This window comes from Sminthopsis crassicaudata, chromosome 6 (assembly GCF_048593235.1).
Source record: "Sminthopsis crassicaudata isolate SCR6 chromosome 6, ASM4859323v1, whole genome shotgun sequence".
In the NCBI taxonomy this organism is placed as follows: Eukaryota; Metazoa; Chordata; class Mammalia; order Dasyuromorphia; family Dasyuridae; genus Sminthopsis; species Sminthopsis crassicaudata.
In genome coordinates, this window is record NC_133622.1 from 69086634 (window position 1) to 69113160 (window position 26527).

The 26527-nt window shown below is 37.7% G+C and overlaps 1 protein-coding gene across 2 annotated transcripts in view; it reads right to left on the bottom strand.

The window, feature by feature from the left end:
• RNF150 (ring finger protein 150) overlaps positions 1–26527 on the bottom strand; it is a 325703-nt gene that overhangs the window by 91266 nt on the left and 207910 nt on the right. For both annotated transcript variants that reach the window (XM_074275042.1, XM_074275041.1), the window contains 2 exons: positions 20169–20419; positions 224–295 (listed from right to left, as the gene is read on the bottom strand). In XM_074275042.1, coding sequence (XP_074131143.1) covers positions 224–295; positions 20169–20419 — 323 coding nt within the window. The remainder of the gene's footprint in view (positions 1–223; positions 296–20168; positions 20420–26527) is intronic.

The window sequence follows — 26527 nt, forward strand, 5'->3', positions numbered from 1 at the left end:
TCCAATCTTGACCCCCAGAGCCCTTATGTTCTGTTCATTATCAGTGTTTTTATAATGAAACCACTGTGCCCACTGTCAAATCATTCTTGTTATATGCTAGTCTTTTGGATGCTTGTATGGCTATTCATTTCCCCCATGCTCTCCTCCTTTCCGCTTTTCAAGGCAAAGCCAGGAAGTGCCTTTATCACAGGTCTACCCTGAAAATGACAGTTGAGGAAGTTACCTTGTCGCCCTTCTTGATGGTCCTGACCTGAAGCTTGCTGATGGCTTTCTTTGCGGCATCCCCCAGACGACGCTGAAAAAGGTAAAAAGTTGCTTGTTAGTCATTAAGGCATGGACTTTTAGGCTGGCTTTTCACAATGTTCTTAAGTAAACCAGGGCCAGTTGCCTATGAAATTGCAAAGGAAATGAAAAAGGCAGAAAGCAGGGAAAGATGAGAAAATGGTTTCTATGAAGAATAACTGCACTGAAAGATGGAAAGTAGCATCCATTAAACTCTCTACAGAGATGTGAGTCCTGTTAGATTACGTGGGCTGAGACAGAATGGGAGACAGGAAAACACTAGCTCCCTGTGACTCCAAATCCAGCAGACACCCACACAAGCAAAGGGAAGTGGAAAGATTAGCAACTAGTGGGCTAATAATCTGGGCTGGGAGGTGAGCTAATTTGGATAATAAGATCATTCCAATCATTCCTTGCTTTAATAGCAGGGGTTTTTGCTTGATTGTCCATGTAGTTGTCTTAATTAATTTTAATTTTCTTGAGGAGACCCAATCCAAGAGTGAATCTACTGTGTACTATCCCAGTTGGGCATTCCAATTTGCTTTCTATTTTAATTTGGATAAGGAAAAAGTGATTATCATAGAGTCACAGGACATCAGAACTGGAAGATACTTTAATAGGCGGCTTTCTTGTCACGTCCTTATTCTTGCTCTCTTTCTACTACTTTTAACCAATTTTGTCCCTTCTCCACCAGTTTTTAATTCTTTTCCTATTCTCCCTACTCCATGGAGGCATTGCTCAAGGGTTCCACACTTTTTTTGTCTGTCTGTCTCTCTCTCTCTCTCTCTCTCTCTCTCTCTCTCTCTCTCTCTCTCTCTCTCTCTCTTTCTCTCTCTCTTCCTCTTCTCTCTCTCTTCTTCTTCTTCTCTCTCTCTTTCTCTCTCTCTCTCTCTTCCTCTTCTCTCTCTCTCTTCTTCTTCTTCTCTCTCTCTTTCTCTCTCTCTCTTCCTCTTCTCTCTCTCTTCTTCTTCTTCTCTCTCTCTCTTCCTCTTCTCTCTCTTCTTCTTCTTCTTCTTCTTCTTCTCTCTTTCTCTCTCTCTCTCTTCCTCTTCTCTCTCTCTTCTTCTTCTTCTCTCTCTCTCTTTCTCTCTCTCTCTCTTCCTCTTCTCTCTCTCTCTTCTTCTTCTCTCTCTCTCTTCCTCTTCTCTCTCTCTTCTTCTTCTTCTCTCTCTCTTTCTCTCTCTCTCTCTTCCTCTTCTCTCTCTCTCTTCTTCTTCTTCTTCTTCTTCTTCTTCTTCTTCTTCTTCTTCTTCTTCTTCTTCTTCTCCTCTCTCTCTCTCTCTCTCTCTCTCTCTCTCTCTCTCTCTCTCTCTCTCTCACACACACACACACACACACACACACACACACACACACACACACACACACACACACACACACTTCTTCCCCATTCACCTTGACTCTCTACAAATGACTCTCAAATCTATTTCTTTTAGCTCTGCCTTTCTTATTCCACTCTAGTCCTGCATTTTCAACTATGAAGAGTAGAGCGAGAGTATTAGATTTGGAGTCAGGAAGATCTAGCTTGCATCTCATCTCTATTGCTTAGTATTAGTAGCTTTGTTACCATGAGTCAGTGACAAACTCTGAGTCCAAGTTTTCTCATCTCTGAAATGAGAATATATCATAATAGTGACAGTAACTACCTAATTGAATTATTGAGAGACTCAAATAAAATAATGCAATAATGGAATACTTGGAACTTACAAGTTGCATTCTTAATCTAATATCATCATCATCATTATTATTATATTATACCTCCATGAACATAAATGAGAAGAAGTTGGTCATTGTCCAGAGGGTCATCCCTACTACCATCATTACCAACTGCTAAGCAACAGCCACTAGCAGAGAGACTCGGTACAGAACCTGGTTAGGGAACCTTTTTTTTTTTTTTGTCATGGGCCATTTGGATATTTATAACACCATTTAAAGGCTATACTAAATTATCAACTTATAAAGCTTAAACAGTGGAAGATTGATGTAACTAGCTTTCAACTTAGCATCAATTGTGGTTGCTTTAGCAAATAATTTCACAGCTTTATATGGCCTGCAGACTGGACATTCCTTGCCCCTGGTCTAGAGCATCAAGAGAAATCTTCCATCTATCCTTTGGGATAGAGACCTGCCTGTCTTGCTCCCACCGATACCAAGGTTCAAGCCTTGAGGTGGAATCAGGGATGACATTGCCAGGTGGTCAAATCACTGCTACCACTTTGACTACTAACTCCCCTCATGCCTCAATCTTAACAGGACTTTTTCATTCATCAGTCAAAAGATATTCATTAAACAACAGCTAGCTGCCACATACTGGGGATATAATTACAAAGAATAAAATAATCCCTCATTGTATGAAGTTTACATTCTTACAGGGAAGATGATGAGTATATATAGAAATATATAGAATATAAATAACAAGTTAATAAATAATAATATGAACAATGTTGTTAAAACTTTTGGGGACAGAGGTTAAGGGAGCTAAGCAAGGCTACATCTTAAAAGAAGAGAGAGATTCTATGATGGGCATGAGGATCGAATACATTATAGAAATGTGAGATTGCAAGAGTCCTAGGGATAGCAATGACATTTCTTTCCCTCCTCTTCCTCCAGCCCCATCCTCACTTCTCAGACCATTAGCCTATTTTATAGTCTCCACAGTCAATATCCATGGAAGCAAGACACAGGCTCCTGGCAACTGCCCCAACAACTGAAGGCCCAGAAATAAAACTTATCACCATCAAAATCATTTTTACTGTCAAATAGCTAACCACTATAAACAGATATAATTTTTTTTAATCAATGGAAATAACACTAAAGAAGATGCATTGCCATCTGCCTTGCTGCTCTCCCCTAAGAACCACTGAATGCTTCCATCTTACTTGCTCTTGAAACCTTCTATATGTGTTCTCTGCCCCTATTATAGTATGAAATCTTTGAGGGTAGGGATTGTGTTGTTTTTTCTATTCTCAGGGCTTAGCACACCGCTAAATAATTTTTTATTGTTTTATTTTTTCTGTTTCTACATGTACATTAATTTAAAAACATTTCTTTATGAATCATGTTGGGAGAGAAAAATTAGAACAAAAGGGAAAAACCACAAGAATAAAAAAAAGAAAAAAGGGGGAAAATGAACATAGCATAGTTTGATTTAAATGCAGTCTCCATGCTAAACTTTTTTTAAAAAATCATCTTTATTATTACTTTTACCTAAATGTAAGAGTGATCTGTGGTTTTCATGAAAATGTATGCAGGAAACTCGTGTGACTTCATTCTGCATTATTAAGTTTTACTCCATCACGTTCTTAAGTCTAGACAATCAATGAAACAATAAATCAAGCCCTGATGTGTAGTGTTTGCTGATTTCCAAGGTGAAAATAATTGAACTGAAAATTGAGCAATAAGCTCTTTTCTAGCTGTAATGTTCAAACTGCAAAGTCCACAGACCTTAAACTCACATTTACCATCTCCAATCCTTCTATATCTATCTTATCATCAGTTCTTCTTCTTGGTTTCCTAATTTCTGTCAGAGAGACCACCATTCTCCAAATCATCCATGCTCAAAATTTGGGAATTGTCTTTGATTTATTTCTCTTCCTTGTCTTTGTTGAACAAAGACTATCAAAGGTCTATTGATTTTATCTCTGCAATGTCTCATTTTCATCTTTACTATTTCATTTTCTTTGTCTCTACACTAATTCAAGCTTTTTTTCCCTTTAAGCTTTTACTTGGATTACTATAAGGACCTATCCAGTCTTCCTGCCTCTATTCTCCTTTCTCCTTTAATCCATCAAGAATAGCCATGGAAGCTTCATTGGATCGTGTAATTTCCCAGCTAAAACAAGCAAACAAAAAACAAATCATTTTTGGAGCCATATTCCCTACAGAATAAAGTCTCCACTCCTCAGGCTCATCATTCAAGTACTCTACAATAAGGATTCAACTGCTCTGCTTGGCTTTATCTCTCAATGATCCCCCGGATATATTCTGCACTTCACTCAAACTAAACAACTTGCTGTTCCCTGAATGAGGCCTTCATTTCTCTGCAGCTGTGACTGTGCCTGGAATGCCAATTTTGGGCCAATTTTGGGAGGTTGAAACCCCTCATATTACAAGGAGCTATTCAACTATTCCCCTAAAAAGTCAGATACTACGTGGTATGATCTCTCCTACTTCTGACTCTCCTAACCCTCTCTTGATACCATTAGTACTTTTCTGACATGCTTATTTCACCAAGAGGAAACACGGTATAGTAGATAAAGGACTAGTCCTGGAATCATGAAAGACTGGATTCGTGTCCTGCTATAGCAACCTGGACATGTAACTCCAAGTCAGTGACATTGGATAACTCTCTAGGATGGTAAATTATGGAACAAATTGTTCATTTGCTTTGGAGAATACTCCATGGTGCAATCAGAGATCTAGACAGCACAAAATCCAAATCAAAATCACATATTTGTTTTATTTACTCAGTCCTGAGCTATATGCTATACAATTCTTCTGGCTCAGTAATATGTTTTATTCATCTTCTTCATTTCCCTGACAGTACCCAACACATAACAGAAATAGGCTGGGACCAACCCCATCATTTCAGTGATAGAGGAAATTCCCTGTTGAGCTAGTTCTCTGCCAGGACTAAAGCCAACTCTCTAAGGCTACTGCTGGCAGAGCGGGTGCTGACCAGCCCTGGAGAGTTCCCTTTCCCCCTTGTCCAAGAATAGTATGTGGGTCAGAAGCAGTGTTAGAACTGGTATCCTCCTAGCTCCGAGTGGCAGCTAGGTAGTACAGTGCATAGAAGTGTGTTAGATGGATGGTTCCACTTCTGCCTCAGACACTGACTGATTGTATGACCTTGGACACACCACTCTGCATCTCTCAGCCTCAGTTTCCTCATTTGTAAAATAAAGCTAATGATAGCCTCTATCTAACAGGGTTATTGTGATGATCATTTGTAAAGCGTCTTGCCAACCTTACAAAGTTACATAAGTATTCGTATTATCCAAAGCCAACTTTACTCAAATCTAGTATGCTATGCTGCCTCTCACATGGATCTATCTACCTATTTATCTATCCAGCCAGCCAGCCATCATCTCACTACCTACATTACAAAATTTAATAAATATTTATTGAATTGAAATATTAACATCCCAATGAAAACTATGTGCAACCTGCCTGAGAAGAGGGTTTATTCGTGATTTTTAAAATAGCTTTTGGAAGATATAGAGAAAAACATTTCTGATGAAGGTGGGTGACCAATATGGATGCAGAGATGATTCTTTGACCAACTGAGAATTTAACATGACAACAGAGAAGATGGACAGCTAGTGGAAGAAGAATATAAAAGTATGCTATAATGCTGAACAGCAGTGTCAAGGATGCTAAAACTTAAGAGCCACCTGGCTGGCCATAATTAGTAAGGATGACCCAAAGGGTTTTGTGGTTGAGAAAAACAAATGAGTGATTGCATGTACAGTGCTTTTGTTGTTTGGAAATTTTAGTTGTTTCTGACTCTGTGACCCTATTTGACTTTTTTTTTTTTTTTGACAAAGATACTTGAGTAGTTTGCTATTTCCTTCTCCAGTTAATTTTTACAGAAGAGGAAACTGAGGCAAACAGGGTTAAGTGACTTGCTCCAGGGTCACACGGCCAGTAAGTGTTTGTGACCAGATTTGAACTCATGAAGGTAAGTCTTCCTGGTTCCCACGCCAGGTTTCTATCCAATTCCCTACCTAGTTGTCACTCATATGCATTACATACCTTAAAGTGTTATATTCCTGCTAGTCACAATTGTTGTTATATGGGTGAAAATAAGAGGATCAAATTCTAATGGACGTGGCTCTCTTCAACAATGAGATGAACCAAATCAGTTCCATTTGTTCAATAATGAATAATACCAGCTACACTCAGCGAAAGAACTCTGGGAAATGAGTGTGAACCACTACATAGCATTTCCAGTCCCTCTGTTTTCATCCACCTGCATTTTTTATTTCCTTCACAGGCTAATTGTACACTATTTCAAAGTCCGATTCTTCTTGTGTGGCAAAATAACTGTGTGGACATGTAAACACATATTGTATTTAACTTATACTTTAACATATTTAACATGTATTGGTCAACCTGCCATCTGGGGGAGGGGGTGGAGGGGAAAAATTAGAACAAAAGGTTCTGCAATTGTCAATGCTGAAAAACTACCCATGCATATATCTTGTAAATAAAAAGCTAATAAAAAAAGGAAAAATCGAAAATAAGAGGATCAAAAAAAAAATATGGAGAGGTCATACATAGGGGAGGTGAGGAAAAGATTAAAGAATCATTTTTATTGCATTTCTATTTTCTCCACCAAGGAGAACAATTTTTGGATCAGAAAATAAATGTAACAAAATGGCTGATAGGGAACTGGAATCTACAATAAGTGGGGAGATAAAAACAGTCCATCTGCCCTTGATAAGTTCAGGTCAACAGCTCAATATATTTTACAGATAGCGCTAACTGGCCATTTTTGTGGGAGAGTCGTTTGTCTCAATCTAGTATCACGTCACTTTCTACAGTAGCTCAATCTCATAGAGTGCACAAAAATAATTCAGGTTAAGTACAATTTTTAAGTTATGGGCCCCCAGAATGTTTTCAATGTCAGACTGATGAGGTCTTTGCTTTAAGGGTACCGGCAATGGGATTTTAAAAGTATATTTACATTAATGCTTCAAGAGAGCTGTGATTTCATCAGTGTGGGTACTACCACTACTCTAATACATACTTGTTGATTGATGAATGACAGATGTTGAAATCTTTCTTTGCTTTAAGTATGGCAGCTAGATGGTGCTATGGATAGAGTATTGGGCTTATTTATACCCTCTGGAAAATGAAGTTTGGCAAGTTTTGGGGAAGATCCAAAACTGAATTTGGCTTTGGAGACTTACTAGTTGTATGGTTCTGAGCATTTAGCTTCAGTAGTCTCATCTGTAAAATGGGGATAGTAATAATGAGACAAGACATGAAAAGCACTTTGCAAACTTGAAAAAAATGGTAGCTATTTAATAGGTTTATATATGTATATATGCATGGATGTATATAGTTTTATGAATTTCTGGGAGTTAAAAAAAATCAATACGCAGTGACTAATCCTCCAGTAGTAAGCCCTCCTGAAATGAGCTAAGGTGGTTTTCAGGTGACACTGGGGTTTTATTGAAAGATCTCAGAAAATATGCCAGAATTGGAGCCTCCTGGAACAGACTTTAGTTTCAGGCCATTGAGAGATATCAGAGAAGAAATTAAGTAGATAACTGCTCAGAAGTTAAGTGACTTGCCTAGGATCACACTTATCAACTGTCAGAGGCAGCATTTGAACCCAGAAAGAGACACTCTTAATGTCCCTTAGAATTGAAGAATCTGAGCTCAGGTTCCACCTCTATTGCTCACAGTGTATGTAGCAAATCAATTAACCTGATTAGGTCTCTATTTCTTCATTTTTAAAATGAAGGGGATTAGACTAGAGCAGTGGTCCTCAAACTTTTAAAATAGGGAGCCAGTTCACTGTCCCTCAGACTGTGGGAAGGCCAGACTGTAGTAAAAACAAAAGCTCACACTCTGTCTCTGCCCCTCAGCCCATTTGCTGACCCGGCGGGCCGCATAAATGTCCTCAGTGAGCCACATCTGGCCGTAGTTTAAGAACCCATGGTCTAGATGGTCTTTCTTCCAGTTTTGAGTCAGTCTGTATCCTACCTCAAGAAATGATCGTGTATTCAAGTACTGAAGTCTAGTGTTCTATCCTCTATTCCACATTATATTTACAATTTAGACATGTCTGAAGAAAAACATTCTGGATCTTGGGGGCAAAATTCCATTTCATTTTTCTCTTTTTCCATCAAACAGCTTTTTTGAGACTCTCAAGGTGTCATGCATTTCACCCATAAGTAAGAATGGCACATGTATTCAGGAAACAACCTGGAATGCAGGTTGCATCACAGTGAGCAGCAGGATTAATGCTGAGAGATTTAAGAAGACAAATCCCATTAAGGACCCTGGGATGCCTTCAGCAGGCACAGGCTAATGCCCTCCTATGTGGTGAGCTTACTCAGTGCCAACAGAGATTCAGTCATAACAAAGGTGGAACAACTCTGAGTATGAGTTTCCCCAACTAGCTGAAGGAACTATAAGCTCACAGGGAATGGAAAAGCTGATATTTTATGCCCTCTGGAAAAGATCTGACAAGCTTTCAGGCTTGGAGGAAGAGCCACTTCTGAAACCCCCAAATTTTCCAAGGGGTAGCAAGGTAGAAATCATAGGATCAAGCCACTTCAGGCTGAAAGAGAGCTCAGCAGCCTTCTCACTTATGGCTATAGTGGAGACAGGAGGGTGGTTCATGGAGGTAGGAAGACAGCGTCAAGTCCTGCATCTGAGTTCGTGGCCACAAATAAATCACTTAACTTCTCTGTCCCTAGGAAGAAATTTCCCTTGAAAAAATATTTCACTCATTTTATACATGTGAAAATTGAACTTCAAAAGAGAGCAGAATGGGTTAAGTTTTGAAAGTTGAAAGGTTACACAGCCTTCTGTGTACCAAATCCAGATTTTCCTCTATTTCCCACCATTTTCTCCTTTAATGGGGAAAAATATCTGACAAAATCATGAAGACCTCTTTCTATTCAATAAAGATATTTGTACCTGCGAAGGGGTTGGGACACAGAACACAGAGAGAAGTCATAGGATTCCTAGGCATGAAAAATGCTTTTTATTTGTCCATCCCCAAAGAATTGAATGAAATGCATTTCCTGTAATCAAAGATTTATTTTGGATCCGGTTATTTTTATTTAATCCATAGACAGATACATAGGCACACGTGTGTGCACATACACACACACATATTCTTTTGACCAAAAGAAAGCTGAAATATTGGCTGTAATTCTAATCTAAGGAAAGGAGATAAATAATGTCTGCAGCTAGGGGCGATGCAGATGTTTCAGCATCTGTCTGATGAATATAGAAAAATTGCCCCTCTGCTATTTGACAATACAAGTCAATAATGTTTCCCACGCCTCTGGAGGAGTGCTGGGTCATTACGATTCCTTTCAGAGGGAGAAAATAAAAATGTATGCCTTGAGACAAGTATTAACATTCCACACTCATTTTTTTTTCTCCAAATTTCAACAGGGTGTATATGTTTCTGTGTTTTTTTAAATAAATGACTTTAAAAAAATATACACAGAAACACTGACAGCTGGAAGAAAGATCACTGCCATACTTTCAAGCATAGCCAAAAAAGTACTGCTGGAGTTTCACATCCCCAGGAAAAAAATGATTCAAGGGAGACACAGAATAAGAAGAAATTCAAATGCCTTTTACTGAAACGGGTTAGGTTGGTGATTTTGCAGTCTATTTCCCTTGTCTTAAAGTATGAGTTGCAGTGTGTATGTGTATGTATGTGTGTGTGTGTGTGTGTGTGTGTGTGTGTGTGTGTATGGGTGTGTATAAAACATTTGCTGCACCCCTTCCAGATTTTTAGCAGAAAGTGTGGCTTATGCCCAGCTGGGGAAGTGGAATCTATGAAATGGAGCCAGATGTCTAAGCAAATATGGCAGATTGGACAGCTACTTTGTTGTGTACCTCTAAAAAGTATTGCTCAGATAGACACAGAAAGTGATGTTAAAAGGAAGATTTAGTTGTCAGCTTGAGGAACATGAAAGAAATGGGGGCCAGTGCTGTTAGTGCTTCCACAGAGCTTCATGAGAGAGTCCTTCTTTTCTCCATCCTTTGAAGGTTAGCCATATTGGGAAAGAATGCAGCCTATTTCTTGAAGCCAAGAAATTTAACGAGTTAACCCGGTTGCTAATTTACCCACAACGATAAGAAATGGGCTTTTGGAAAAGAAGGGACAACCAAAATTTTGAATAAATGTCACTAAGCAAGCTAACCCAAAGCAAAACCAAAGTCCATCCAAACGTTGAAGGAATGTAACTGCCTAGCATCTAAGAAACTGAAGGAAAATCCAGTGCAACATTTCCCTTCCTTGTGTCTTTACTACTTCTAACACTACTGGCTACTGTTGCTATTACTATCATCTTTTTTCTGGATATTCTTTCTCTCTAGGGTTTCATGAAACTGCTATCTCCTAGCGCTTGCCTTTAAGTCAGACCACTCTCCCAGGCAATCTAATTGTGGGTGCACTCCAAGGTTCTGTCTTTGGTCCTCATTCTTTCTGTGTGTCTCTGTCTCTGTCCCTCTTTCTGTGTGTGTCTCCTCTTCCGTACTCCCTCTTGGTGACTTCATTCACTCCCATGGCTTCAGTTTCAATCAGTTTGTCTATGAATGCAATTCACTGTACATTCTTGAGTCATTTCAGTCACATCCAACTCTCCTTAACTCCATTTGGGGTTCTCAATTCACTGTATACTCGAGTCATTTTTTGGACTTCTCTTGGCAAAGATACTAATGTGATTTGCCCTGTCTTTTTCCAGCTCATTTTGCAGATGAGAAAATTGAAACAAACAGTTAAGTGACTTTCCCAAGGTCACATAGCTAGTAAATGTCCGAGGCTATCTTTGAATTCAGGACAACAACTCTTTCTGATTCCATGCTCAACCCCTGTGCCATTTAGCTACTGATTCCCGGTAGAGTCAATTAACCCTAACCTCTCCAGGGCTCAAATCCCTATCATGCTGCCCAATTGACATTTCTAACTGGATAGTCTTTAAGCATCTCAAACTCAACATGTCCAAAACAGAATTGCTTCTTTCCTCCCCAATCCATTCCTCTCCCATATTTTCTTGTTTTTGTCAAGGGCACCATTCCACTCACCCAGATTCTTAAATGAGTAATTTTTAATTCTACTTCTCCCCTCATGTCATATGAGGGGAATTAGCTATTAAGTCTGAGAAATTCTCACTTTCCAGCATCTCTTGCATCTGCTTCCTTCACTCTACTCTCATGGACTTTTCTTTAGTTCAGATCCTCGGCACCTCTCACCTGAACTACTGCAAAACCTCCTAATTGCTGTCTCTACCTGTGTCCTCTTCGATCCATTCTCTGCACAGCTGCCAACCTGATTTCCTTTACAAACCAGCCTTACCACAACTCTCCCCCACTTAATGAACTCCAGTGGCCTGTTATCTCTAGGATCAAATAAAAACTCCTCTCTTTGGCATTCAAACCTTTACAACCTGGCTCCATCCTACCTTTCCAATCTCATGACATAGTTTTCATTTACATATTTCACATTTCACATTCTATATCCTGTCTACAGTCTTTGCAGAAGCTGGGTCCCAAATTTAGAAAATGCTTCCTTAGCTTCTTTCAAAGCTCACGTTGAAACCTATTCTATTTACTTTAGTGCCTTTCTTCCAACAATCTTGGATTTATTTTGTAAACCTCTGGTATATAGTTATATTTGTACATTCTATCTCCCTTTATTAGAATGCAAACTCACTAAAAGTAGGAATGCTTTCATTCTTTGAACTAATATCCTCACTGTCTAGCACAGTGCCCTGCACACAGTAAGTGCTTAAAAACACTCCTCCATCGATTGGTTTAGAATGGAAACTCCTTGAGGGTAGTCTTCAAGCACCTAGCACAGTGCCCTGCAAACCAAATTGTTTTTCTTTTCTTTCACTTTTCTCATTGTTTAGTTGTGCGTTTTATGATTTCTGTGATCAAGTTTGGGGTTTTCTTGGTAGAGATACCTTAGTGGTTCACCGTTCCTTACTCCAACTCATTTGACAGATGAGAAAATTGAGGCAAACAATGATAATGACTTTCGGGGTCACACAGCTGGTTGGATTTGAATTTAGGTCTTCTATCCACTATGGCTCTACCTAGCTGCCTTCTACTTTCCTTGAAGGAGATAATAATCAGAGATGTCTTTTTTATCTCCTATATCCTAACAGAAACATTTTGTTATCCCTTCAATTCTCATTACAATAGCTAGCACACAAGATAAGAACTGTCTTTATTTACTAGGATATATATTGTCTATTATACAAAAAAAGGAGCTGAATAGATGCAGATCCTGTCCTTGGGGAATTCATACTCATTGTCGGATATCACAGCCGCCAATGTTCCCCTTGAGTTCTCAGACTCACAAAGGAGGCAGCAGAAAATGTGAAATGGCCAATGGATTTGGAGTCAGAGGACTTGAGATTAAATACTCTTGTTTTTGTTCATCACTTAACTTCTCTGAGTCTCAGTTTTCTCATCTGTAAAGGGAGGAAGGTAAACTATATACTTGTTGCTTTATATTTATGATTTTATAAAAAGTACAGCTGCACTACTCAGGATGTTGTTTTTTTTTTTTTTTTTTTTTGTCATAAAAGGATCAGTCACTTAGGTTATCATCACCACTAATATAAATTGCTGCCTCATCAGCAAACTATATTGCTTATCAAATTTACAGATGACACAAAATTAGAAAGAATGGATTATGCATTGGATGATAGAATCAGGATTAAACAAGATTTCTGGTGGGTTATTGAAGTATGAAAAAAGCTTCCTAACATGAGACTATCTAAAAGTGAAATAGGCTTCCTCCCTAGCAAAGGATGGAAGGCCACTTGGTGGGTCTGCCATCTTGGAATACTTTCTGGAAATGAATTGTCTCTTGCCTCCTAGAATCTCAGGTTTTCAAGACTCAGGTTGAATGGCACTCACCATAGGAGGTCTTTCTGAGTACTTTCTGGTACTACTGCATTTCATTTTAAGGATACTTTGTATTTTTACTTGTGTATGTATATCTCATATATATATATACATGTATGTGTATATGTATACACATTTATACACATACACACACACATGTTTACTTCTTCTCCATTAAAAAGTAAACTCTCTAATAGCAAACACTTTTGTTTGAATCCTGAAGGTGCTGAACAAATGTTTCTTGATTGACTATCTTCTAGTGAGGATTCTTTTTCAGAATTGGATTAGACGAGATGGCATTTAAGATGCCCTCTAATGAGGAAATTCTGTGATGGTCAAAATAATTACAATGTCTTTGGTGACCTTAGGGAGACTTATTCGGTGATTGTTTTTGTACACACCATGGTGTGAAGTTGACCTTTGATAGGCAATTCCATGGATACAGCCAAACAAATCAGAACTTAAAGCCCCAAAGTTGATTAAAGTATATGTGAACACACATAACATATGCACATGCAAGTCTGGATAATTTAGCTGCACAGACAAAATTAACCAGAGTTATTAAATACCCACTTTAGTTAGTGTTATTGTCATAGTATTCTGTCTTCTGCATCTCATTACGCTCTCAAGAATTCTCACTGTCTTTGGAAGAGATGCAAAGGGAATTCTCTGCTCATTCCCAGGAGAGTATTATGGAAGTATCTCATGGTACTGGCTCCATTTTGAAAGCTGACTTTTCACATTATCTCCCTTTTTCTCTCTGTTATAGTGCAGCAGAGCAGGTAATGGGTTGTGTTTAGAATCAGCAAGACTTCTATGTTCAAATCTAAGTGCTGAGAGTTGTTTCTTTTAAGTTACTTAAACTCCCTGAATTTAATTTCTTTATCTGTAAAATTAAAGGGTTTCAAGATAGCCTCACAGGTATTTTTAACAGGAAATCTATGATCCTCTACTCCATTCTGTTCTTTGCTTTTTCTATCTTCCTGCTACCTTTTAATAACTCGCCATTACTTCTGCTTCTCTTCTTTTCCATTCCTCCTATGAAACAATTGCCAAAAAGAGGGATAAATTCAAACCACATCAGAAGATTTTCCTAGAAAAGAGCTAAATATCTATTGCTCAATGGTGGATATTCTGGTGGATATATATCACTGGATGGAATATGCCTTCAAAGCAACTGGCTTGGCTGCCTTTAAATGGAAGTTTTGTTGATGAAATAAAAAGTACTGTCATTATCAGAACTGCCTGTCTTGGAGTCATCAACCAAGCCCCTACTGGAATCTATTGCTGTTCCTGGTGCAGTCTCCGAGTGCTACAAACCTGCCTCTGTACTGGCGTGTCCCAGGAGGCTGTGAGTCAATACTTTGCACAGTTGCCAGGAAACAAGCTAACCTGCCATAGCTTCACAGGCTGACTTTCTTTTGTGCTTATTGTCTTGTCAACCAGGAGGCTATTTTAAAGATGGATAAGAATGAGTGTCAGATACATCAATATTCTCATCCTACCCTCACCACTATTTGAGAAGAGGACACTGGTGTGGGAGGGAAGGACAGCTGCAGAACTGAGCTTGAGACCCAGGTCATTCTGGGGGAGATTTTGAGATGAAGGTCCAAGGGAATTGGGATCAGTGTTTAAGCTAGGAAGGTCTTCTCCCTCTTTTTTTTTTTTAAGGACTAATATTTTAAAAACAGAGCAGCCAGTGATGTTCTATTATCTGTCCTTCCACATTTCTCTGCTCTGTTCCATCTTTGCTAAAATGTTCTTCTCTTCTTGTCTAGATTATGGTTTCTATCATTAAAATAGGAGTTTGTAGTATTCCAGGATAGAGCTTTTGAGTGGGCAGCAGTCATTTTACAGATGAAGAGAGGTAGATTGAGTTGTGCAAGGTCACAGAGCAAATAAGAGACAGTAAAAACAGAGCAGGCCCTGGAATCCTGGTCTTACTCCAAATCCAGCCCTCTTTTTTTGCTGGCCTAAGCTGTCTCTCTTCAGGAGTAGTGTAATCTATTGGAGAGAGGGCTAGCCTCTTTCAGGAAATCAGGAAGGCATGGGTTCAAAAGCCTGTTTCTGATATTTGTCATGAACAAATCATTAAGCCTTGAGAGGTGAGCACACACTGTGGGGTACTCTCCAAGAATAAAAATTACAGACTTAGTATTCCTACAAAAGGAATTTCTATGTGGGTGTGGGCCTTCCTTCCACTGCTGAGATCAAAGATCTCAATCAAGAAGAGTTCCAGGATTTGAGTAATTCAGAAATTCCACTCTGCTGAAATTCTCTCCCACCTTTCCAGGAACATTCATCTACCAGCTATGACCAGCTCTTGAGTAGAGGAAGTAAGATTTATGATGATATCGAGGTTGCAGTTCTCTGCCAAAGGAACATAGAACTTCTTAAATAGACATTCCAAAAATTTCCCAACTAGCTTTAGAGCTATTTCTTACTTTATAAAGGAGAGTACCTCTGTTCTAAATTAGTATCTGGAAGAAATTCTTGCTATTTCTACCTGCTACTTCTTGCCTCTTGCTTCTTTAAGCAACTGTGGTGCTGGAGCTTGGCTCACAGAAAGCATTTAATAATTGCTTCTTGGTTTTTAAAAAGAGAGCACTGACTTTGGTGGCAGAAGTCCATGATTTAAATACCCGTTCAGCAACATACTAGTTGTGTGACCCTTGGGAAGTTTGGTTTGTCCCTGAAGGACTGAATTTTTTAACCTGTAACTTGAGGTTAGATCAGAAGATCACAAAGCTTTCTTTCAATTTTGGCATTCTATGATTTTATATTCCTGTAATTCAGCCAATCACTATTTTTTTTTAAAAAGGAAAATAACATTTACTGTGGGCCTTTTTTTTTAATACTAAAAGTGGGAAGTTTGACTGTATGATCTTAAAATTAACTACCAACTCTACATTTATGAATCTCTGATAATTAATTTGAAGAAGACAGGTCCAGATACTCATTATTCTCTCATCCCAGAAATACACATAAATGACAAGTGACTTTAAGGGATTAGAAAAGAGAGAGGAAAAAAGTTTGACTATGTCAGAGTCACTTAAAGAAGAATCAAAGTGAAGGAGTTTCCAAATATAACAGAGTGGAGGGAGAAAGTATGAGATAATAAAGGAAGGATCAAATTCCCAGTTTTTCAGAGGGATCTTGTAAAACACCAATAAAAACACATATGGTCATGTATATGTGTGTATTGATAATGAACTGATTTTGTATATGTATTATATATGTTATTATATTATTGTATATATAATTAATTTATTTTGAACATTCTATTTTCTCAGAATCAGGCTCTTCATTAAAGGGAAGAACTAAAAGCATTATGCTTTTTTAAAAAAATGCCAAGTAATATTTGGTGCATTTGTGGACAAGCAATGAATAATAAGTACCAATGAATTCACAGGGGTCACTTTATCTATTCAACCATTTGTTGGATCCAATTATTTCAAAAGACCTTGCTGTGCCACTGTCAGGGATATTTCAAAGATGGTGGAGAATAGACAACTCTCCAGACTAAAGAAAGGCAAATATTGTATCAATTTTCAAAAAAAAAAAAGGAAGAGAAGAAAAATTAAAAATTATAGACAAGTGAGTTTGTCTTTAGCTCCTGAATAAAAATTTTTATGCATTATTAAGGAGAAGCTTGATGAATATCATGCTAATCTAAATTTATTTCCCAATATAAAAAGGTTAGTAACTAAGTAGTTGAGGGGAGGGCTACAGGCATAGTACATCTAGAGTTCAGCTAAAACATTTAAGAAAATATCTCATTATTCTCAAGAAAAAGATGGAGAATATAGGCTAAGTGATGAAATATTTAGAGGCATTCAGGACTTGCAGAGTAGTTGAATGGTTCAATGTCAGTTTGGCAGAAGTATCTATAATGGGGAACTCCCAACCTCCAAATCTGTGCTTATCCATGCGCTACTTAACATTTTCATCAGTGATTTGGAAAAAAGTCCTAAGATGGCACAGTTCTAAGATCTAACACTCACATCCAGCTGGCAAGCCTAGCTAACACACTGAAAGGCAGTATCTAAAAAGATCTTGCTGGGATCAACAAACTACGGCTAACCTGTTTTTGTATGGTCTATGAGCTAAGAATGGCTTCTAAGATGCTGACTTTTAGGGCTAGAGGATTGGGAGGAATTTAGAAAGATATAATTCAATACAGTTCAAAAATCCAAGAGGAAAGGGTTGGCTAAATAGCAATTCACTGAAAAAGATCTGGGGTTCTGGTGGGAGACAAAATTCAATAAGAAAGTAGTGTGATGTGGGAGTGAAGGGAGTGGTTTCCACGAATAATGAGGTGACAGTTCCATTGTCCTCTGCCCTAGTCTAGACCAAATCTGGAGGACTGTGTTCAGCTTTGTGTACCACATTTTAGGACCATCCAAGGGGGATTCTTGAACTCATGTCATATGAAGACCAGTTGGAAAAAAAAAAGAAATTTGAAGAACAAAAAATTGAAGAGGAGAATGAGAGATGTCTATAAATAGTGGAGGAGCCATCATGTGAAAGAAAAATTACAGTTATACAGTTTGCCCGCAGAGGCCACAACCAGAAGAAATGGAGAAAAGTGGCAAAGAGGCAATTTTAGGTTTATTTTAAAAGAAAAGATAAACTGCTAAGCATTTCACTTCAGCTGGAGCTCTTCCAAAGCAATTCATTCTACTTAGGGCTGTCTAAGAAGGTAGTAAGCTCCCTTTCACTAGAGGTATTCCAATGAAGGCCTTGTTGGTAACAGAGAGCCATCTTGTTCAGTTCTTCATTTGACCTAGTGGCTTCTGAGGGCTGTTGTGAGTCTGTGATTCTGGGAAATGTGACCAACTATAAAAGAAGTCCCCGACAGACATTGAGCATGAGAGTTAAGGGCCCCTCTGGAAAGACTGATAAAAATACAACGCAAAATCCCCCTGATAACAATGACTTCTTGTGAGAGTAGCTCTTGGAGAGATCCCAAATGCCACATGGACTTTAAAAGAGCTGCTATTAAGAAGAATAACATCAAAAACTACTCATTAAGTACATCAAACACAGATCAGTATACTCTATGCTTTAGGAGATGATGTGTAAATAATTTACTTCAGAACTCACAAGAGAAATGATTTTAAAATACACACACATTTTAGAAAACAACTAAAAAAAGAATCTATCTAAATGAAATGATATCCTGGATTAATGTAAATCTTTTTATACAACTAATATATCAAGTGATAGTGTGTACCATATGCCAGGTATTGTTCTGAGTTCTGGGAACTCAAAGAAAAGGAAAACATGGTGTCTGGTCTCAAGGAGTTCAGTCTAAATTGGGAGACATCATGCAAGCAGTTAAATACATAGAATACATACACAGAATAAAAAGGGCATCATTTTAGAAGGAAGGCAGTAGAGTTTGGGGATAAAGATAATTGATTCTGTTTTGTTGGTGTTGAGTTTTAGATGTAGTGCTCTACATCTAAATGCGATATGAGCCCAAAAGTCAGAGGAGAAATAAATTTTAGAATTATCTATATAGAGATTATGCACGGGAGCAGTTGAGATTACCTAATGAAATAGTGTACAGGGAGAATAGAAGAGAGTTCACAACAACCTATTGGGGAATACCCATTGTTGATAAGTATGACTAGATCCAAAATCCAGCAAAAGAAACTGAAAGTGAGGGGTCAGAAAGGTAAGAGAACCAGATACCATCTATTAAAATTCAGAATTGAGAACACAGATATATTAAGAAGCATATTTAGCTGCATCTTAATATATATTAGGCCAACCAAATTTTCTTAACAGTTAACATTTTATCTTGAAAAAATTGCACTTGGGGACATAATATATAGATTTATTTTCTCTCTATTTCACTGAACAAGTTATTCTTTCTGCCACAGGATAAAACACCTGATACGGTAAAATGTGACAGATTCCACTTTATTAACAGTTGAATTTAAATACTTTATAAAAGATAACTAGAAAATATGCAGAGAGTAATGTTCATTTAAGTTGCTGGTAACTTTCATCCAATGGTTATCTATACAGTGCAAAGGAGAAAGGAACTCTTTGGCTAATTCAAGCCTCTTTCCCTCCAAAAGTCCTACCATTACCTGAATATTTTGGACCAAAATAAAAGAGCCTTTTCAAATACTTGATTTCAGGTTGTGTGTTTATGTCTGCCCAGAGATGTGAACTCTTTAGGAGACATCCACAAAAATGTTAATGTAATTGGTCCAGTGTGAGCTAATCTTATTAAAACTAGCCAAGATATTTTTTTGGTTGAACATAGGGTGGTCTTTCTAATATCAAAAAGAAACTGCAATATTCAGATGGAATTTATGCTTATTGACTCCCTATGTCCAAGGATTGAATGGCAGATTGTCTATGTGAATCATAAGATTGTACCAATTTGTCCTCATTGGGCAGCGCGGGGTGGGGGTGGGGGGAACAACATGATTTAATCCAGATAAAGTTAATAAAATGTAACCAAAAAAACCATTTAATCAAAAGAGGCTTCTGCTCTCTTAATCTTATTTATTTATTTATTTTTGGTGAGTGATAAAGAGTACCTATGCAAATTAATAATGGCATCCAAAATGTGTTTACCTGTGCAGAATGAAGTAGATAACTGAATTAGTTAAAATTCAGACCCTAAATCCTACCCTGGTCCTAAATGTATGGATTACTGCTTTAAATCTGGGTGGATATGTGTCTAGATACAACTCCAGTCTCAAAGAGGAGCAGATCATTTCTACGTGAGCATCACTGAATGATGGAGATATGGCTCAGCTTTCCCTTTGTCATGACTCATGCATATACCCATGATGCCTCATTAAAACAATCCTAAGAGACTTAGAAGGAATGAATATTTTGGTCTCATGCTAATCTGCACAAGATTCAGCTTGCTTATACAAATCCCAATATTCAGATGACAATAGCCAAGATGAATTTGAATTTCCAGCCTTGAAATATTGATCTCCTTCCCTTTCTTTTCTTTTCACAAGGAGGTAAGTTTGGGACTTTCCCACTGGATACTAGCATTTACAGCAATGAGTTACCCCTTTTGCCTTTATCATGGCACCATCCTCAAAGGAATCAAGAAAGGGAATCAATCAATAAATCCATAATCAATCAACAAAATAAAAAATAAATCAATAAAGGAATCAATACAGGGAAGCTGGGTCCATGGAGTCTCTTTTTTAATAATGACATAGGACAGGTCTGTCTAAGTTAAAGAAGAGGAAAAAAAATTAAAAAGTACTACTACTCACCTGGTTCCTGTCTCTGGCGTTTGCATATCGAAACCTCTGAATATAATAAAAGACCAGCCAAGCGAGTGATATGATCATCAGCACAATGAAGGAGATGGACACAAACACAACCGACGTGCGGCTGACGTATTTCTGCAAGTTGCGGGTCCCAATGGTGATGTACATCATCACAGTAATGTTTTTATCCAGGAGTGTCACTATCTCCTTTCCTTTAGATTCAGGAATCATTATTGCAACAATGTCTTGCACACCTGTTATGAGGATGGTGGGGGTGTAAGGGAAAGGGATGGGAGAGAGAAAGAAAGTATAGTAAGAGAACTAGAACTGAACAATATTCGCCAAACCATCAGACCCCTTTGCACAGTCTATGAATGTTGAGAAGATGGAACAATAGAGGAATAAATTCTCTTGTTGCTCAGCTACATAGTTATAAGGTACACAAGGCAGGTCACTGTGGTTCAATTTAATTCTGGATGAAAATATTGATCAAGCACTTACTGGTTGCAAGGTACTATGTTAGGCTCTAAAGGTGAGAAGGAATATCTATTAATTTTGTCTTTGTGTCCAAGATTTACAAATGGAGAGCTCCAAGGGACCTTGCAAGTCATTTAAGTCAGCCCCTTCATTTTACAGATAGGAATGAAAGTGAGAGAAATGAGTGGCTTGCTGAATTAACCATGAATCCCATTCACGGCTAGATGGATCCTGTCCTAAATCCTATTTTTGTACTAAATGCATGGTTAGCTGCAAGGTTACAAAAGTAGACAGTAGCAGAACTATGATAGTGGCCCCAGTGACTCCAAAATCAATGTGCTACCTATTGGATATCTTTGCTTTCCCCTGAGTACCAAGGACAGTGTCTTGCACATTAATAGATGCTTCACAAATGCCTCTGGAATGGAGTACAGAGAAATACAATCTCTGACTCAGGGGAGTTTACAGAATAGTGGAAATCAGAGAGGGATAAGAGAAGAGAAGACAACTTAATAAAAGCAGACATTTACACCTCTTTAAGATTTACAGAGTTCTTTAATAATGCATGGGTTCATTTGATCTCCACAAATTATTATTACTCCTGTTGTGCAGAAGAAGGGTCAGCTCCGAGGTGCAACAGATAGAGCGCTGTGTTGGAAGTCAAGAGGGCTCATCTTCACGAGATCAGATTCAGCCTTACTAGCTGTGTGACTCTTGACAAGTCACTTAATCCCATTTGCCTCATCCTCAAAATGAACTAAAGAAGGAAATGGCAAACCACTCCAGTATTTTTGCCAAGAAAACCCCAAATGAGGTCATGAAGAGTCAGACATGACTGAAATGACTTAATAACAACAAAAAAGAAGAAACTCACATTCAGAGAGGGGAAGCAATTTTTTTTTTGCCTCTGGTCACAGAATTAAACAGTATTGAAAGCAGAAATTAAATTGAGCCTCTTGAATTGAGTGCTTTCTACTTTACTATTCTGGTTGGGGATAAGGGATGGGGGTCCTGGAAGGTATCAAAGCTGAAATTCTATTTGAATGAGGTTGAAATTATATTTGTGTTAGTATGGTATGGAGAGGAATTTTATATGCAGATCTTGGAAAGAGGGGTAATGTGAGAAAGGAAAGAAAGGGATCCAGGTACTGAGAGAAGTCTGAACTATAGCATAAAGGGTGAAGGTAGGTGCAAGTTGTGAATAATTGTGTAGCAAAAAGGATAGGAAGTTTGGAAGATTAATTCCCTTTTAGTATTTAACAGCTACTTCTTAGGGACAAATCACTTACTTTCTAAGAATTTGTTTTCACATCTATGAAAAAGGAAAAACAGTACCTTACCACCCTCACAGGTTCAAATGAGATATTGTGCAAATCTTAAAACTAGCGCCACACACAGAAATTTTGTACTAAGACAAATTATAGAATTGTGATTATAATGAATGATTACATAATAAAAATTAATTACATAAACATGATAAAATTAGTCATATATTAATTACATACATTACATATGATTAGGGGACAACAAGTCATCTAGTATTGCTTGAGTTTAGAGTGTATTAGGGAAGCAAAGAGATAAGACTGGAGAAAGAGGCAGAATATTTCTATCCAAGGCCTTCGTTTGGAATAAATTGAAACCATAGATGGTTTTGAAATGGCTAAAACCATCAGAGAGGTAGCTATAACTCCCATCAATGGCATCAAATGGTAGGGTTTAAATGATTCTTCTCAGTAGGACCAGGTCCTACCAGGCTGTTGTCTCAGCTGCCAGGGCATAGGGTAGAAATAGCTGGGAGAAGTTGGCCCTTTTCACACTAACACTTCAAAGTAGAATCGTGGAAAAAGCACTGGATTTGCCATAAAGAGATTTGCTTCTAATCCTAGCTCCAACACTTGCAGGCTGTGTAATTTGGGACAAGCCAGATTACCCCTAAAAGGTTTAGTTTCATCATCTGAAAAATGGGAGTAATGGCAATATATATTAATTACTTCAAAAAAGTCCTGGTGAAAAAAAAAGCTTTGAAAACTTTAAAGCACTAACATAATGTGGGCTGTTAGTATTCTGTGGACCACTATGGAGAGAGTACTTTAGATATGTAACCCAAATGTAAGCGTTATCCTGCAGAGTTCCCCTTGCCTGAGTCTATACCCTGGTCAAACTCAGAATACTCAATGAAACAAAACTGTCATTTTCAAGAAGGCAATTTTCTCCCACAGCGAGTACTCAAACAATCAAAAATAGATTATTCTTCAAAAGCTATGGGATAACTTGCCAACAGATAACATGTCCATATACTTTTTTTCCCTAGCTTTTCTTCCCGAATTCAAGAGAAACAGCTATTTTTAACGTTTCTGGAAATGGCAAGATTCTCTGAGTTGTTTCCTCATGTGAAGTGAAGTGAAACAATTATTAGGCAAATAATCCTGAAAATTCAGGCAAACATTATCCCCTTCTCCCCAGAGAACCTCATAATAACAAAAGCCACAACAAATGCTTCTGGCATCATTATTTTCCTATTATTTAAGAGCCACTTTTGAGTAGTTGATGAAGAACAGCCTCTAAGTAATCTGCTTTGCAGAGATGCTTCTGGATCATATTGGCTAGGTGACCCTGTTCAAATCCCTTATTGTCTCAGTGTCCCAGACAACTCTCCAAGACCCTAAATTGCTGAATAGAAGCACAGAGGATTTCCAGGTGTGTCTAAGGACTCCAGGGAATCTGAGACCTTTCTAAGAAGGCTGAGAATTCGAATCTATTTTATAATAATATTGATGTTTGAATTTCTAATAAGGTAAAATGTGGTAAAACCATCTAGAACTACTATTAATATATGTTCTCTGGGGACTGCTCAGTACGAAAAAAAGTCTGAGAACTACTGAAAGTAGTACTTTTGTAACAGGTCTAAAAACAAATTTATTTTTAATCTGCCTAACTGAAGACAAATAGGTTTTATAGGACTGAAGCTTTTTCTTTCTTTTTGTCTCTGTAGATTTACTCTCTCCATGGGGCTGCACCAGAATGAGCATGCTCACTCAAACGAGTTATGACCAGTCAGGGCTGAATATTTCTGTACTGACAGAGTATCAAAGAGACTGCAATATGGAAGCAATCTGGTGTCCAGGTTAGCCCAGGAGGCTTGGAATCAGGAAACTTAAATTCAAATCTCCCAACAGTCTCTAATTAACTATCTAAATAGTTTTGTTATTGTTTTCAGTCATGTCCAACTCTTCATGACCCCCTTTGGGGTTTTTTGTTGGCAAACATACTGGAGTGCTTTGCCATTTTCTTCTATCTAAATACAGGCAAATCATTTAATGCCGTAGATATTTGTTTTTCTCATCTATAAAATGAGAAGAAAAATACTTATACTACCCTCCCATCAAGTTTATGAAGAAGCTGCTTTGCAAGCCTCTAAAGTGATCTATGAATATGAATTCTTATTAGCTATTTGCATCTCTCTTGCGTTGTACGTTCTCCCCATTTGGGAATTCAAAGCACTTTGGCCTTTTTCTATTTCATTCATCATGTTATGTTATATTACCAAGGAGAAATGATAAAGGGATTGAATAAATACACACACACACACACACACACACACACACACACACACACACAGAGTAACAGCAGGGAATGATTAGTTATTACAGCAGAGAATCATTTTTTAAAAAAAAAAACTATTAGTGATGGTTACTTTTTAAAAACACTATTATTTTTGTTGCTTTGCATTTTGTCATTGTGTGGGACAATACATTTCTCTAAGTTAGAAAGAGACTGACTTTTATATTTTTAATTGTATAGTGGATCTCAAAAGTCTATATAATTATTTCCTCTTAACTGTTTCTTCCCATAACTCCTTATGAGTGTTTTTTTTTTTAACTTTGTTTGTTTGTTTTTGCTGAGGCAATTGGAGTTAAGTGACTTGCCCAGGGTCACACAGCTAAGAAATGTTGCGTATCTGAGGCCACATTTGAACCCAGTTCTCCTGACTTCAAGGCTGATACTTTATACTGCACCACCTAGCTGTCACTCAGCATACATTTAAGGTACTAAAGTTTAAAACTGCACTGAGGCTTTTAGGACATTCTGTATGTCTATTTGTGCCTATATATTACAAAACTATAAGTTCCTTAAAAGCAGAGATTGTGTTTTTTTAAAAAAACAAAAAACAAAAAAAACTTTGTATCTCCTCTCTCCAATGGGCATGGATTGTTTTATTTCAATTTATATTTCTCCCACTAACTAAAATAGTGTTTTGCATGTAGTAGGTGTTTAATAAATGTTTATTAAATGAATGGCTACCAGTTGAACTAAGACAGTCTGGTGGGTATGGCAACACAGAAGAGGACATCTCAATATAAAAGGATCATTGGTTCTAGAACTCGTTTTGACTCATGTTCCTTTCTGCTTGCCATCTTTCATACAAAATGATGAAGAGGAAGAACAGTATTGTTTCAATTTGTACCCTTTAATGCTTTGCATACAGTAAGTGCTTAATAAATGCTTTATTCATTAATTCTTGTAGTTTATAGTAGGGAGGGACTTCTGAGGTCATTCAGTCCAATTTTCAACCTTTTATAACCAAGATAACTCAAGCCCAGAGAACAAAATTCACATAAATCTTGGCATTCAATAAGTCCTTAATAAATGCTTGCTGATCAGTTGATGGGAGGATTGATTGATCAAACATAAACAGGACTGGCAACCAAGTCTTTTAATACCAGATCTTTTGTCCTTTTCATTGCATTCTAATCCTCCCTGAAAATACTTTCAGGTCATCTATCCTATCCTTACTGTTAGAGATGGCTGCAAAGAACACTGAGCAAGAAAAAAAATTTACCAAACAATTAGTCTTGCTTCTTCTGACTTGGCTCTTTTCATGCTCTGAGATCAGGAAAGAAGGAACCGCTCAAACCTCTCAAAACCCAGGGAGGGCAGGAATCTTAGCAACTACTTAGCAATTTCACTAGATCTGGATTACCTGGCAGGTTTCTAATACACATTTTCCTTATTGTCAATCTTATCTGTTTTGGTTTCATTTCACTCGAGTTGTGTAGATACTTTAAAGATCAGCTTCAGGACCAAGATGCTCTGCTATATTCAGAGCTGTCAAACAGGCAGAATTCCTGGAACAATTGTACTAGTGGATTTAAAAAAAAAAAAAAAAACAAACAAACCAAACTAACAGCAGCCACCCAAAACCCAACATCCAGCTCCATACATGCTTCTTTTTGGGAATTACTATTAATAGTGACTTGAATCTCAAGTTCATAGAATTTACAATTGATGCTGTCAATCCTTGAATTTCCTAGTTTGCTAAAGTCTAATGGTTGCATGTGGCCTGAGGTTTTGTGAAGGAGTAAGCCCAGGAGGCCGGCTTTGTTTTAAGGGAAACTTGGTCTCTTTTGAACAGTGGCTTAATCTCACCTGGCGGGGGAATGTAAGTGTACCTATGCTCCTTACAGTTCCAGGAGGAAGGGCCTCTCTACTCAATTCTATTTTTACTTGACATTTCAGGAGATGTATATTTGCTCGCTTATTGCTTGTTTATTTATCTGTTCTGAGCTGTGGAATTTGGGATTTTGTTCAGTTTCTCCTGGGAGCACTTAGGTAGAATCTGGATTCTTAGATTGCTCTTCTTAAATTACTCTCACTATCACTTAATATCCTAATTTCCTTGCAAGAAAATGTGCTGTTTGTAAGAAGTCTAATTTACTTACAGAAAATAATGCAAAGAGAAAAAAAGAAGAGCCTGAAGAAAAGCATAAAAATGAATTATAGTTATGTAATAAAAACAATAGTCAATAATGAATCAACAAGCATTAATTGAGCACCCAATAACTGTAGGCATCATGCTGGATATTAGGTACATAAAAGACAAAAAA